This window comes from Cotesia glomerata, linkage group LG9, assembly GCF_020080835.1.
Source record: "Cotesia glomerata isolate CgM1 linkage group LG9, MPM_Cglom_v2.3, whole genome shotgun sequence".
Classification (NCBI taxonomy): domain Eukaryota; kingdom Metazoa; phylum Arthropoda; class Insecta; order Hymenoptera; family Braconidae; genus Cotesia; species Cotesia glomerata.
In genome coordinates this window covers 929,029-944,926 of record NC_058166.1, presented here as the reverse complement: position 1 = coordinate 944,926, position 15,898 = coordinate 929,029, and the positions used below count along the sequence as shown (strand labels likewise).

General features: G+C 34.0%; 2 protein-coding genes across 2 annotated transcripts; both read right to left on the bottom strand.

The window, feature by feature from the left end:
- Window positions 1–3,479: 3,479 nt before the first annotated feature.
- On the bottom strand, window positions 3,480–6,667 carry LOC123271783. Its single transcript, XM_044738199.1, has 3 exons — window positions 6,150–6,667; window positions 3,832–3,957; window positions 3,480–3,728 (listed from the first exon to the last, which is right to left on the bottom strand). Exons 1-3 carry the CDS (start codon window positions 6,228–6,230, stop codon window positions 3,621–3,623), a joined length of 315 nt encoding a protein of 104 aa, XP_044594134.1. The 5' UTR covers window positions 6,231–6,667; the 3' UTR covers window positions 3,480–3,620.
- Window positions 6,668–6,998: 331 nt separating this feature from the next.
- LOC123271779 (prion-like-(Q/N-rich) domain-bearing protein 25) lies at window positions 6,999–9,534 on the bottom strand. Its single transcript, XM_044738195.1, has 7 exons — window positions 9,368–9,534; window positions 9,061–9,306; window positions 8,762–9,010; window positions 8,361–8,606; window positions 8,054–8,299; window positions 7,360–7,605; window positions 6,999–7,291 (listed from the first exon to the last, which is right to left on the bottom strand). The coding sequence occupies exons 1-7, from the start codon at window positions 9,528–9,530 to the stop codon at window positions 7,041–7,043; spliced, it is 1,647 nt and encodes a 548-aa protein (XP_044594130.1). The 5' UTR covers window positions 9,531–9,534; the 3' UTR covers window positions 6,999–7,040.
- Window positions 9,535–15,898: the final 6,364 nt, after the last annotated feature.

Below are 15,898 nucleotides of genomic sequence, written 5' to 3'. Positions count from 1 at the left end.
TGAACATAACCTTCTTTACATATGCACTTGCTGTCTTCTGAACATATTTTATCATCTCCATAACAACTTCCTTCTGTGAGAAAACTGTTAAATACACAGGTACCGTTTAAGGTCGGGTAACACTTATTGTCGTGGACTTTTGTGTATCCCCAAAGGCACTCACATTTATTATCAGTAGAGCAATAAGAATTCTTAATGCCTTTACACACAAGGAATGATGAGGCACAAGACTCGCCGACTTCTAAAACACGAAATAAAGTTTATTTTATCAACTGTTCCGAACGGACAATTAATCGATTGGTGTAGGGGTTATTACTTGCAGCGTATCGCACACAGAGACCATCGTCAGCCCAGTAACTTTCATAGCATACGCATTGTTGGTAACCATCATGACAATAAGCGTATTCAACACCACAATCTGACGTTTTAGAGCAAGGATATTTTAAGTTTTTAATTGTAGAAATTTCACCCCGAACTGCTAAGACTGAGGAGACAGCCACAAGTTGCAAAATTAACACGTAAGTGTACATAGTTGTGAGATAATCAACTGGAAAAAATAAAGTTTGTTATTTAATTTAAGGTAAAAGACCCAGTTACTGACACTGACCCAGTTACTGACACTGACCCAGTTACTGACACTGACCCAGTTACTGACACTGACCCAGTTACTGACACTGACCCAGTTACTGACACTGACCCAGTTACTGACACTGACCCAGTTACTGACACTGACCCAGTTACTGACACTTCTAACGTTATTTTGAATTAAAAAAAAATTATTTCATTAAATAGTTTTATAAATTTTTTTAAAATTAAAATTAATTAATTATATACGTAATTAATTATATTTCCAACCGTAAAAAAAAAAATAGGAATAAATCCTGAACAAAAAAACAGGATTAAATTTATATTAAATTTTTTTATTTGTCTAAAACAAGTTTCAAGAGGAAATTTTTCAAAAAAATTTGAAATTTCCAAAAAATTAAAATTTCCAATAAAATTCAAATTAAAAAGAAAATATGGACATAAATAAAGGATTTAATTAAGTTAATTTATATTATTTTCTCTTTGAGAATTTTTATAATCTGAGATGGTTACAATTACCATCTTCAATTATAACAGTTATAATTTTTAATAATTACAATTAACATTTTGGATAGTAGTCGTTACCATTATTAATAGTAACTATTACAATTGTCAATGATACAACCTATTATTTTATTACTAATTAATTTTGTTACCATTTCAGATAAGATAAAAGACCCAGTTATTGACACTGACCCAGTTACTGACACTTCTAACGTTATTTTGAATTAAAAAAAAAACATCTCATTAAATAGTTTTATAAACGTTTTTAAAATTAAAATTAATTAATTATGTACGTAATTAATTATATTTCCAACCGTGAAAAAAAAAAATAACTTAATAAAAAAAATTCTTTAAGTCTTGAGTGACTGTGGAAGCCATTTTTAAGCTATATTCTAAGCAGTATACGTAAGAGCGTTCGTCTATCGAATCAATCAACTATTTATCATAAAAGTATAAAAATATAATAAAAACTATATAAATTAGTTAATAATTATACATTATTTAGTTTTTAATTATAATATATCACTTTAAATGACATTCATGTATTAAAATGTGGGTGTCAATTAGGTCGATTTTTTTAAGAACGCCGCAGTTATTGACACCCGAATTTTAGCCTATTATCGAGGTTATTTCGTTGTTGACGTTCGAATAAAATATTTAAATATTTATATTTATTATACTTAATATATTATAATAATATGCTTTTATTTATAATCGTAGAGTTAAATTAACATTAAAAATTTTTTTTAACATAAAAAAAGTGTTTTAATTATAATACAAGTTTAATTTATCTTTTATTGAATGATTTTATTTTATTTTAATTAAATGATGTAAACCTAACCAATAATGAATAATTTTTATAAATGCGTGTCAGAATCTAGGCCGACGTCAATGTCAGAAACTACAAGACAAGAAATTTTGAGTGTCAGAAACTAGGTCCTACAACGTTACTGTTTAAAACATTAATTTAAATTATAAACTGGTCCCATATCATTCTTTTGCGTTCATAATCTTTTGAAGAAATTCAAAATTTTTTTATGATGCAAAAATTATTTACTCCAATTAAATATTGTAATAATTATTGTGTTATAACCTCTGCCGTCACTCTTAGAGTGTCAGAAACTGGACCCTTTACCTTAGTATAAAGATACTTTGTCTGCTAATTGATGAGTAAAATAACTCGTTAGTTGTACCGTACATTTTTTTGGGATTAATTTAATTGACAGTCATAAAGCTTGAATTTACGTGAAAAAAATGGTTTAAAAACTTCACCGGTGGATTTAAATTAGACAACTAATTATTTTCATGTCTTCGCCGGGATTTTTATGATCCTTAAAGTCTCAGCTTTAAAACGTACTGTGAGTTTTTTTTATTTCGACATTTTTTAATAAACTTTTCAGCGCCCCCAAGGAAAAAAATCCTTTTTTTCAAGAATTTACCGCGTTTTAGTGTAATAAAATAAAAATCTCCTTTTTTCAATATTTATTGCTCAAAATTAAAAACTTTTCTTACCCTTACAACCAATAAACTTTCTTAAATTAAAAATAAAATAATTCATTATTCCAAGGAAGTTTTTTTTCGTTAAAAAAATATATGTTTTTATAGTGAATAATTTTCATCAACTTACCTGGATAATTTTCCCCAAAACACTGAATAAACAAGGCTGAAAATCGATTGTTTATATACAAAAAATCTTCTAAAGAACTAAGAAGCTGTAATAATAGGTACCAGGCACTGGTGCGCTTGCACTATCTCTCAATGTCACTTATTGTGACGCACGTATTTCGGAAGATGAGTCAAAAATGCTTGGAAAAAATGATTATTTTTATATTTCTTAGAATAATCATTGCTTTGTGGGTAATTGATTTCTATTCTATCACCCGGAAAAGAACGAAAGTCACTGCAGATAAGATATTCAATGAACCTCGCTGTGGCTGCTGATAATCTAAGCATCAGACAATGCATAAAAAAATATAACGTGGAAAATTTTCTTTAAAATTAATTTTATTAAATACTTTAAATCATATTTATTAATTTTTTAAGTATTAAAATATCTCAGTAGCTAATTTTCGGAATTGAGTACTATAAAAATAAAAATTGAACCTCTAAGTCTCCTTTTTGACGTAATATTTTTCTGATTCGTTAATTTTAATTAGAAAAAAAGTTGCGAATTTTTAAAGAACAAAAACATGGAAGAATTCTAAAAAAAAAAGGGCTTTTTGAGTTGGGGGCGCTGAAAACTTTGTCGAAAAAAGTCGGAATCAAAAAAACTTATAGTAGATCTTAAAGCTGAAGGTCTGAAGATTCTTAAAATGCCGGCGAAGACATGAAAATAAATATCTATTTTTAATCGAAAGATAAATTTTTTATTTTTTTAATTTTAGCTACAATTTTTTTCTTAAAACTTTTTTTTCTAAACCCAAATAATTATTCGATAGAAATAATGTATACACAGAAAAAAAGGTTCACTTGAGCCAAGAAAATATTTTTCTTCCTAATTATTTTCTTGATTAATTTTCCTAGTCTTCTGTTTAGCTCTTAGTGCATTCGATAATGTCAAATTCTTTATATCCACCTAAGGGTGTACCCTTATTGACGCATGTAAGACCTGGGCAACATCTAGTTTCATTACGGAAGCACTGAAAATTCACAAGTTTAAATTATTAATTGCACAATATTCCTAAAGTTTACATTAAAAAAAAATCAGCCATATTAATAATGAGTAACTATTACTCTACTTACTCTATCACCTTCCTTAATGCAGTTGAACGGAGTGCAGACGTAGCTAATTTCACCGCCGTATCCACCTCTAGGTGCATTCTCCAAAGTGCAATCATAACCTTGGCAACAACTTCTATCATTCGTGCACTGAAAATTTACAAGTTTAAGTTTTTAATTGCACAATATTCAGACAATTTTATTTAAGGGGGTATTCTGGTCTAGAAGCCTAAATTTTAGGCATTTTTCAAACTAACATAAAAAAAAAATTAAGAACATTTTTACAATCGGTTTTTTTATATGATGTTTATCAACGTTTCAAGAATATAAAAAAAAATTGAAAAAAAAAAAAAATGATAAATTGGACAAATTACAGGTCGGTGAAGTGGGGGCTACAAAAAAAACGGTGCACCCTGGTTGACATGATTCCAGCCCTTGTAGTGATCTGAAACAAAAAAATTTGAAAAATTCTCAACCTGTAAAGATGTCGCTATCGCGTTGACTTTAGTCAAGAAAAAAAAAAAAAATTCACAAAATGGCGTCGACATGAAATATCAATTTTTTTTTTACCCTCTTTTTTTGACCTTTTCGAATTTTTTAAAAATACTCCAAATTGAAATTTTTTAAAATCCAAGGCAAACGCGATAGAGAGATATATAAAGAAGATTCCCACCAAATTTCAAAAGAATCGGTCGGGTAGAACTTGAGATATCATGTCAACCACTTCAAAAAAAGTAGTTTTGAGAAAAACGCGTTTAAAGTTTGAGAAACAATTATAGTAGAATAACTCGTATAATAACATTCAATACTCACTTTGGATTAATCGGCGATTCCAGATCCATACATTGGGCCTTCCTCAACTTCATATTCGATGTTTTGTGAAGTTCTTTCAGCTAATCGAGCTGTTCTGCCTTCTTTGGAAGCAGCAGTAGCTCGTAGCTCAGAGCGCTCAATCCGAACTTCGTTACGTCTGATAGCAAATGAAAGAGCTTCAGTACCAACGGTGATGCCCATAAGTTCCATCATTTTTAAGATGGGTAAATAACCTTCATTAAAAATGGCAACAGCTAAATAATTCGCAATTTGAATTGTTTGAGATCCAGCGTGAATATGCTTGGGAGCAAAAGTCCATATTAATGAATTGAGCGATTCATTGTTATTTTGAGTTTCGGATCCCAAACATTTTTAAGCAAATAAAAAAAACAAAATTTATTATTTCACAAAACTATCCACAGAGCACTTGTCTACTTCGCTTCAAGATTGAAACTAAACTGAGCAGAATAATAAATGATAAACAATATCAACATTATAACTTTCGCATTGAACAGTTCCTGGTATATTTAGTATGTATATTCCTAGTATATTAAGTATGTATAAAGGTATATATAGAAGTATAAAAATATATATTGAATATATATGAAGGCTTATGTCGAAAACAAAAGAGTTCTTGGAAAGAACGAGTGCTCAAGTCTTCCAGGAACTGCCACTGTTTATTGTGTGATTCGCGACGATCGGCCGGCTTAGATGCTGCGTCACAAAATCGACTGTATCTTCGAAAATAATTCGAATTTTGAAAAATCCATTTAAGGACATATTTTTAAGGGTCTAAACTTTGAAAATATGCAAAAAAAAAAAAATCGATTTTTTCAAATTTCTAGACCAGAATACCCCCTTAATAGTAATAAAAAAGTTTATTTGGACTTGAAAAAAAAACTTAGTTAATATTAATAAAATTATATTTCATATAAGTAAAATTTTCTTAAATACTAATATGTGTTTATTAAAATAACCACGAGCGTCGCTTTGGTTTGCTGTCATTAAAACGCTTAGTTTGTACTTGTTCCAAAAGTTTCACGGTAAGCAAATAATCTCAAAAAAAAAATTAATATTGATCAATTTAATTTATTAAGATTTATAAACATATAAAAACTAAATGTCCTTAATTACAATACATAATTCATGTTTCTTAACATAACATAAATTTGTATTAATTATAATGTAGTCAAATATATTTTCACAGTAATATCTTTTAATAAATAATATTAAGATTTTTCAACGAGACATCCTAACCTAACCTATTTGTTTACTCCTGACTTTTATGTTGTCTTTATGACGGACATCTTTTACATGCTAAGAAAAATTTATTAGTATTTAATAAATTTGATTAGTATTTAATAAAACATATAGTAGTATTAAAGAAAATTTTTATCAGTATTTAAGAAAATTTTATTAATATTTAATAAATTTTTATTTGGGATTAGCCAAATAAACGTTTTATTAAATAGTAATAAAATTTCATTACTATTAAACAAAATTGTTTCTCAGTGCATTAGTCTACTTACATCGCCATATTTTTCAATGCAAGAATATACATTCCATGCACATAGTATAAGCAGCAGACCAGTTGTTAAAAATTTTAACATGTTTACAGAATTACAACGCCTGAAATCAATAATGTATTTTAATAGCCAATAATTTTTTTTACAATCAAAATTGAGGAACCGGACGGATTTTTTCTTAAAGAGGAGTCATAAGCGAACAATTTTTACTTCTAACATTTTTTTCTACGACCAATAGTTTATTTAATAAAAATCGGTGAAGTTAAATCGAGGAATTTTTTAATGATTTTAAAAATTTTGACGGCTGATTAAAATTAGACAATTAATTATTTTTATGTCTTCGCCGGGATTTTTATGATCCTCAAAGTCTCAATTTTGAAATCCACTATGATTTTTTTTAATTTCAAAATTTTTTCGATAAGTTTTCAGCGCCCCCAACTCAAAAAACTTGTTTTTTAACGAATTTTCCGGGTTTTGTGTTCTTAAAAAATTCGAAACTATTTTTCTGATCAATATTAAGAAACCGGACTGATTTTATATTAAAGAGGACACTCTAATTGACAGATTTTATATAAAAATTTTTAATTTTAAATAATGACTTACTTTAGTTGAAGTAAGTTGAAGACTAAATTTATCACTAAAAATTACGAAATATATACTAAATATCCTGACTGTTATCAAACTGTATATTTATCAAGTTAATATTATTTAAAAAATTTTTTCCAGACTGTCAATTTAAGATTTCACAACCCACTTGCTATATTTTTTTATTCAGTCAACCATAAAATTAAAAAAAAATATTAGTTACATTTGACAGAATGATTAAACATTTAATCTTGTGTAATTGTTTAATAATTTTTATTTTTCAAGTTTCAAAATTTTTATTAAATTAATTTATAATGCAACACATATATTTATAGCTACAGAAACGAAACCGGGCTTGCATTGACACCTAAAGTCAATGCAGTGTGTGTTATCCGTCATGCATTGATCATCTCTCCAGCAATTTCCGCCCAGAGTCGGCAAGCAAGTCAGTTCACTGACAGCAATATGCTTCACGTTGCAGACACATCTGTTCTGGAAACACTTTGAATGCCAAGGCTCGCCACATTCAAGTGCATCTTCACAATAAACCAACGTAGAACCTGAAGAACAATTTTGTAAAGCCTTTTTCACGACAAACGAATAAAATAGCCTGTACTTGTGTACTTACGTTTTGCACACGACGTATCAGTAAGTGGCGCCCAATCAGAAATGCATTGACATTTATTCTCAAAGCAGTGCGACGCAAAGATGCCGCAATCGGCGGAAGACGAGCAAGTGGAGTTCAACACGTGGGTACAGGCTGACAGGGTCAATGCAAATGTGTCGGGTTTGCACGCACATTTCTCGTCAATGCAAATTGCATTTGTTATGTTCTTACAATCACGATCTGTTGCACAGGCTCCGCCTAACGTGGCTATAAATACAATTTTTAGGAGTACTGAGACCAAAAATGAGACTGCATTGATAATGAGGGTCAATGCAGCTCAAATTTAGTCTTTTTACAAATTAAAATGTTGCAATGAATACTAGGGAATCAATCAATGTAAAGTCTAGTGAAAATAGTTGTCTGCATTGACATCGAGTGTCAATGCAGTTCAAGTTCGGTCAGTAGCTCGAGATCAAGGTGACAAATCACACACTTGTAAGGTAAATAATGAGTGTATCGTTGGCAGAATCAGAGCTGTATTGACACTCGATGCCAATGCAGGCTAAATTTGTGTCATTGATGCACAATTCAGGTTATAAGTCACGAACTTGGCAGACAATGTAAGGCACATTGAATAATTAGAACTGCATGGACATTAGGTGTCAATGAAATAAAGTTGACTGTACTTAAAATTGCGAGTGAATTTTATACTAACCTGATAAGCAATCATTGTACAGCCCTCGGATAAAACCTCGGCTGCATTGACACTTATTGTTAATGCACCCAGAATTAGGGGTGGTGCAGGTTTCGTTGATAGTACAATACGCATCCAGAATACTAACACATAATTTACTGTTCATGCTGATGTAATTTTTTTTACAAACGCAAAATTGAAACCTTGAACAAAGTGTATTCGGAATTTCACAGTCATCGTTACTGTAGCAAATAACGTCAATGCCAGCTGAAAGTATCGATAAAAAGTGACGATGCAATTGGTGTAATTAAAAAAATTCAGTACTTACTCGGCAAACACTGTGACTCAGTATAAGAAACATAAGTCTCCAAGCATTGACACGTATTTTCAACGCAATTAGAATTGTAGACAGCACACTCTTTGTGTTCTGTGCAGCTTGTGCCAATCAGGGGCAAGCACTTCTGGTCGTCGAACTTTGTGTACCCTCGCCTGCATTGACATTTTTTGTTGAAACACTCAGCGTCTAATATTTTACTACAATCTTTGTGAATATCGCACTTCTGATCCAGGAACACTGCAAGGATTCGCTCAGAAAATTATCAATTTCCGAACGGGAATTGTTATTCGCTAAACTAGGCAAGGTAGAATTCTACTGCATCGTCACTTAAAGGCAACGCAGTTGATATTTCGAGTATCAATGAACAATCTTAGTCAGTCTCAGGAACTTACCAGATGAGCAGAGGTCATCAGAGCGCTGCGTGTATTCTGCGGAACAGTGACATTGGTTCCTGTAACACTCTGAATTGACAGTGACACAGTCCCTGTTGCTTGTGCAGTAACCTCCCAAAGTTGGCGAACAAGTTTTTGGGCCAGTTCGCTTGTAATTCTTATGGCAGATGCATTTTTCAGCGACAGAACACTTTGCGTAGGAGATGTCAATGCAGTCCTCGTCAATTCTGCATTGCTGTTTCAGGTACACTAAAAGCAAGCAAATTAGCAAAATATCTCAGCTGAGATCTAAGACTTACGTAAGACACACTCGTAGTTGGACTTCGGGAAGTAACTGAACTCGCATTGACACTTATGATCAATGCAGACCGAGTTCTCGGGAGCGCACTTCAGGTCATCAGAGCAGGTGGCGTTGAGCACCGGAGCGCATGTGAATGCATTCGTTTCAACGTGGTTGTAATTGCAACTGCATTGATTCTCAAAGCAATGCGCGTTTTTTATCAGATCGCAAGCGCTTTTGTCAAAACAAGGTGTCCCTAGTTCCACTAAAATTATTTTCAAGCAAGATGATAATTTTGTTGATCAGATGAAATTATTGTTACTCACTTGCTACGCATTGACTCTCGGAATACTGTATGTAGCCTCCATTGCATCGACAAGTTTTTTCAAAACAATGAGAGGATTTGACAGCACAATCTTTATTGACACTGCAACTCCCACCAAGAGCTTTTGCGCACGCAGTTGCATTGACATCGAAGTATCCGCTCATACAAGCGCATTGTTTATTTAAACACTTTGCAAAATTCACTTCGGAACAGTCTGAATCCTTACTGCATCGTCCCATCAATTGTTCTGCATTGACAATGTTTTTCAAAATTCGACAAGATTGTAAAAATATTATTTTTAAAGTTCTTACTTGGCAGACATTTTAACTTCCGCATCACATAGTCGGACCTGCATTGACACCGATTGTCAATGCAAAAAGATTCAGGGTCCAAGCACTCATCGATTGTTGAACAATACGTTGTTGTCACTTGTAAGCATGCATTTCCGTTCCTCAGCGCGTAATTTCGTCTACATTGACAGGTTCTGTTAATGCAGCGTGAGTCACTGAAATGAACAAAGCACTCCCTTGATTTATTGCAAGGCATTCCCATGAAGACTGCGGAAGAAAAAGCCATAAGCAATAATTGCCTCACTGCATTGACTCTCAAGATCAATGCACCTGGTATTTATAGTGACTGTCATGGGAATATTACTATTGTATTCTAAAACGGGTAATATTTGACTGCATCGTCATTCGATGTCAATGCAGAAAATATTGCTCTTGTCAACACAGTAATTTATCCTAAAAATCAAACTTACTGAGTCTACATTCGATCTCAGAGTAGGCAAAATGATTAGCTCTGCATTGACACTTATTGTCGTCGCACCAAGAATTTCCGGCAGCACAATCGTCATTAGTTTGACAAGTTTTTCCCAAACGTACCAAGCACAATCTTCCATTGATTGCAATCGCTTTTTGTGAGCAGGCACAAACATTGTTTGAAGAACACTTTGCCAATTTGACACTTGCGCACGCTGCATCGTCACTGCATTTCGATCCAATTACAACTGCAAGCACAGATTAATGACTCTAGTGTCTCGGAAAGTTAAGTTTGACTCACCTGGCAGACACTCGTTGGCCTCCGCTAAAAATCCGTCTCTGCATTGACACTCATTATCAATACACAGTGAATTCTCCGTCGCGCAGGTCTCGTTTTTCCAACAATAGCCATTCAAGATTGGGGCGCAGGCGTAGTCGCTAACTCTGACGTTGTTTTGTCGACACACGCACGTATTTTTCGAACATACGGAGTGCAGAATGTCAATGCAGTGAAATGTTTCTCGGCACGAGTCGTCCAGTTTTGCTTTTTCTTTGCACTCGTATCTGCCGAAAGTAATCGACTGGTCGCACTTGAGGTTTTCCCCGCAGCAACTACGATGCTGGTCACACTGCAAAATAAATCAGTGCATTGACGATCAAAGTCAACACACTTTAGGTGGCCAAAGAGTAATACTTACCGATCCGCCAAATTCTACGCAGCTCGTTAGTGAATCGGTCTGCGCTGCATCGACGCTCAAAATCACTGCAACCCCTGCTAGGATGATTACAACAATCTGACGTGGCATCTTTTAAATAAAATCTTACCTGAGTCTTCAATAAAAGAAGTCTGTACGATAACTAAGTGGATATTTCCGAGGCTATATTAAAACGCTTCAAAATAAATATTATTACTGTCACTAAACTCTGATAAAAATAAATTTTTGATAGCTTTTTTTTTTCAATAATAAATTGACAGTAAAATAAAGTTAGTGCCACTTATGTTTATTTAAAACTCTATTTTTTTTAATTCTTCTAAATTCTATGAAAAAAATATTTTCTCAAAACAGGCTAAATTTTTTTTGTTTATTGTTTTGATATTATTCTAATCGATACTGAGAATTGTAAAATGCTGGCAAAGACATAAAAATAATTATTATCAAGACAAATAATTTAAAAACTTCCCAAAGTTTTAATTGCGGATTAAAAATAGATAGCTAATTATTTTTATGTCTTCGTGACAGGATGATTAAATATTTCAATAACTAAAAATGTGTAATTTTTTTTATATTAAAATATTATTTCAAATCTAAAAAAATTTTAAGTTTCACAATTTTTATTAAATTAATTTACAGCCAAAAACAACAAATATCATTTTTTTAATCTTGCAACACACATATTTATAGCTACAGAAACGAAACCGGGCTTGCATTGACACCTAAAGTCAATGCAGTGTGTGTTATCCGTCATGCATTGATCATCTCTCCAGCAATTTCCGCCCAGAGTCGGCAAGCAAGTCCGTTCACTGACAGCAATATGCTTCACGTTGTAGACACATTTGTTCTGGAAACACTTTGAATGCCAATGCTCGCCACATTCAAGTTGATCTTTACAATTAACCAACGTAGAACCTGCCGAACAATTTTGTAAAGCCTTTTTCACGACCAACGAATAAAATAGCCTGTACTTACGTTTTGCACACGACGTATCAGTAAGTGGCGCCCAATCAGGAATGCATTGACACTTATTCTCAAAGCATTCCGACGCAAAAATGCTGCAATCGGCGGAAGACGAGCAAGTGGAGTTCAACACGTGGGTACAGGCTGACGGGGTCAATGCAAATGTGTCGGGTGTGCACACACATTGCTTGCCAATGCAAATTGCATTTGTTATGTTCTTACAATCACGATCTGTTGCACAGGCTCCGCCTAACGTGGCTATAAATACAATTTTTAGGAGTACTGTGACCAAAAATGAGTCTTCATTAATAACGAGTGTCAATGCAGCTCAAATTTAGTCTTTTTACAAATTAAAATATTGCAATGCATACTCGGGAATCAATCAATGTAAAGTCTAGTAACAATAGTTGTCTGCATTGACATCGAGTATCAATGCAGTCCAAGTTCGGTCAGTAACTCGAGATCAAGGTGACAAATCACACACTTGTAAGGTAAATAATGAGTGTATCGTTGGCGGAATCAGAGCTGTATTGACACTCGATGCCAATGCAGGCTGAATTTTTGTCATTGATTCACAATTCAGGTTATAAGTCACGAACTTGGCAGACAATGTAAGGGACATTGAATAATTAGAACTGCATAGACATTAGGTGTCAATGAAATAAAGTTGACTGTACTTAAAATTGCGAGTGAATTTTATACTAACCTGATACGCAATCATTGTACAGCCCTCGGATAAAACCTCGGCTGCATTGACACTTATTGTTAATGCACCCAGAATTAGGGGTGGTGCAGGTTTCGTTGATAGTACAATACGCATCCAGAATACTAACACATAATTTACTGTTCATGCTGATGTAATTTTTTTTACAAACGCAAAATTGAAACCTTGAACAGTGTGTATTCGGAATTTCACAGTCATCGTTACTGTAGCAAATAACGTCAATGCCAGCTGAAAGTATCGATAAAAAGTGACGATGCAATCGGTGTAATTAGAAAAATTCAGTACTTACTCGGCAAACACTGTGACTCAGTATACGAAACATAAGTCTCCAAGCATTGACACGTATTTTCAACGCAATTAGAATTGTAAACAGCACACTCTTTGTGTTCTGTGCAGCTTGTGCCAATCAGGGGCAAGCACTTCTGGTCGTCGAACTTTGTGTACCCTCGCCTGCATTGACATTTTTTGTTGAAACACTCAGCGTCTAATATTTTACTACAATCTTTGTGAATATCGCACTTCTGATCCAGGAACACTGCAAGAATTCGCTCAGAAAATTATCAATTTCCGAATGGGAATTGTTATTCGCTAAAATAGGCAAGGTAGAATTCTACTGCATCGTCACTTAAAGGCAACGCAGTTGATATTTCGAGTATTAATGAACAATCTTAGTCAGTCTCAGGAACTTACCAGATGAGCAGAGGTCATCAGAGCGCTGCGTGTATTCTGCGGAACAGTGACATTGGTTCCTGTAACACTCTGCATTGACAGTGACACAGTCCCTGTTGCTTGTGCAGTAACCTCCCATGTTGGCGAACAAGTTTTTGGGCCAGTTCGCTTGTAATTCTTATGGCAGATGCATTTTTCAGCGACAGAACACTTTGCGTAGGAGATGTCAATGCAGTCCTCGTCAATTCTGCATTGCTGTTCCAGGTACACTAAAAGCAAGCAAATTAGCAAAATATCTCAGCTGAGATCTAAGACTTACGTAAGACACACTCGTAGTTGGACTTCGGGAAGTAACTGAACTCGCATTGACACTTATGATCAATGCAGACCGAGTTCTCGGGAGCGCACTTCAGGTCATCAGAGCAGGTGGCGTTGAGCACCGGAGCGCATGTGAATGCATTCGTTTCAACGTGGTTGTAATTGCAACTGCATTGATTCTCAAAGCAATGCGCGTTTTTTATCAGATCGCAAGCGCTTTTGTCAAAACAAGGTGTCCCTAGTTCCACTAAAATTATTTTCAAGCAAGATGATAATTTTGTTGATCAGATGAAATTATTGTTACTCACTTGCTACGCATTGACTCTCGGAATACTGTATGTAGCCTCCATTGCATCGACAAGTTTTTTCAAAACAATGAGAGGATTTGACAGCACAATCTTTATTGACACTGCAACTCCCACCAAGAGCTTTTGCGCACGCAGTTGCATTGACATCGAAGTATCCGCTCATACAAGCGCATTGTTTATTTAAACACTTTGCAAACTTCACTTCGGAACAGTCTGAATCCTTACTGCATCGTCCCATCAATTGTTCTGCATTGACAATGTTTTTCAAAATTCGACAAGATTGTAAAAATATTATTTTTAAAGTTCTTACTTGGCAGACATTTTAACTTCCGCATCACATAGTCGGACCTGCATTGACACCGATTGTCAATGCAAAAAGATTCAGGGTCCAAGCACTCATCGATTGTTGAACAATACGTTGTTGTCACTTGTAAGCATGCATTTCCGTTCCTCAGCGCGTAATTTCGTCTACATTGACAGGTTCTGTTAATGCAGCGTGAGTCACTGAAATGAACAAAGCACTCCCTTGATTTATTGCAAGGCATTCCCATGAAGACTGCGGAAGAAAAAGCCATAAGCAATAATTGCCTCACTGCATTGACTCTCAAGATCAATGCACCTGGTATTTATAGTGACTGTCATGGGAATATTACTATTGTATTCTAAAACGGGTAATATTTGACTGCATCGTCATTCGATGTCAATGCAGAAAATATTGCTCGTGTCAACACAGTAATTTATCCTAAAAATCAAACTTACTGAGTCTACATTCGATCTCAGAGTAGGCAAAATGATTAGCTCTGCATTGACACTTATTGTCGTCGCACCAAGAATTTCCGGCAGCACAATCGTCATTAGTTTGACAAGTTTTTCCCAAACGTACCAAGCACAATCTTCCATTGATTGCAATCGCTTTTTGTGAGCAGGCACAAACATTGTTTGAAGAGCACTTTGCCAATTTGACACTTGCGCACGCTGCATCGTCACTGCATTTCGATCCAATTACAACTGCAAGCACAGATTAATGACTCTAGTGTCTCGGAAAGTTAAGTTTGACTCACCTGGCAGACACTCGTTGGCCTCCGCTAAAAATCCGTCTCTGCATTGACACTCATTATCAATACACAGTGAATTCTCCGTCGCGCAGGTCTCGTTTTTCCAACAATAGCCATTCAAGATTGGGGCGCAGGCGTAGTCGCTAACTCTGACGTTGTTTTGTCGACACACGCACGTATTTTTCGAACATACGGAGTGCAGAATGTCAATGCAGTGAAATGTTTCTCGGCACGAGTCGTCCAGTTTTGCTTTTTCTTTGCACTCGTATCTGCCGAAAGTAATCGACTGGTCGCACTTGAGGTTTTCCCCGCAGCAACTACGATGCTGGTCACACTGCAAAATAAATCAGTGCATTGACGATCAAAGTCAACACACTTTAGGTGGCCAAAGAGTAATACTTACCGTTCCGCCAAATTCTACGCAGCTCGTTAGTGAATCGGTCTGCGCTGCATCGACGCTCAAAATCACTGCAACCCCTGCTAGGATGATTACAACAATCTGACGTGGCATCTTTTAAATAAAATCTTACCTGAGTCTTCAATAAAAGAAGTCTGTACGATAACTAAGTGGATATTTTCGAGGCTATATTAAAACGCTTCAAAATAAATATTATTACTGTCACTAACCTCTGATAAAAATAAATTTTCGATAGCTTTTTTTTTTTCAATAATAAATTGACAGTAAAATAAAGTTAGTGCCACTTATGTTTATTTAAAACTCTATTTTTTTTAATTCTTCTAAATTCTATGAAAAAAATATTTTCTCAAAACAGGCTAAATTTTTTTTGTTTATTGTTTTGATATTATTCTAATCGATACTGAGAATTGTAAAATGCTGGCAAAGACATAAAAATAATTATTATCAAGACAAATAATTTAAAAACTTCCCAAAGTTTTAATTGCGGATTAAAAATAGATAGCTAATTATTTTTATGTCTTCGTGACAGGATGATTAAATATTTCAATAACTAAAAATGTGTAATTTTTTTTATATTAAAATATTATTTCAAATCTAAAAAAA

What these genes read in the sequence shown, in the direction of transcription:
- LOC123271779 (XM_044738195.1), bottom strand. Translation starts at nt 9,530, where the DNA reads ATGAGCGGATACTTCGATGTCAATGCAACTGCGTGCGCAAAAGCTCTT. An exon ending in CAACTACGAGTGTGTCTTAC is followed by an intron (nt 9,011 to 9,060) that starts GTAAGTCTTAGA and finishes GCTTGCTTTTAG; the next exon opens with TGTACCTGAAACAGCAATGC. An exon ending in TGAGTCACAGTGTTTGCCGA is followed by an intron (nt 8,300 to 8,360) that starts GTAAGTACTGAA and finishes CGATACTTTCAG; the next exon opens with CTGGCATTGACGTTATTTGC.
- LOC123271783 (XM_044738199.1), bottom strand. Translation starts at nt 6,230, where the DNA reads ATGTTAAAATTTTTAACAACTGGTCTGCTGCTTATACTATGTGCATGG. An exon ending in GCATTGAAAAATATGGCGAT is followed by an intron (nt 3,958 to 6,149) that starts GTAAGTAGACTA and finishes GTAAATTTTCAG; the next exon opens with TGCACGAATGATAGAAGTTG. An exon ending in GCATTAAGGAAGGTGATAGA is followed by an intron (nt 3,729 to 3,831) that starts GTAAGTAGAGTA and finishes GTGAATTTTCAG; the next exon opens with TGCTTCCGTAATGAAACTAG.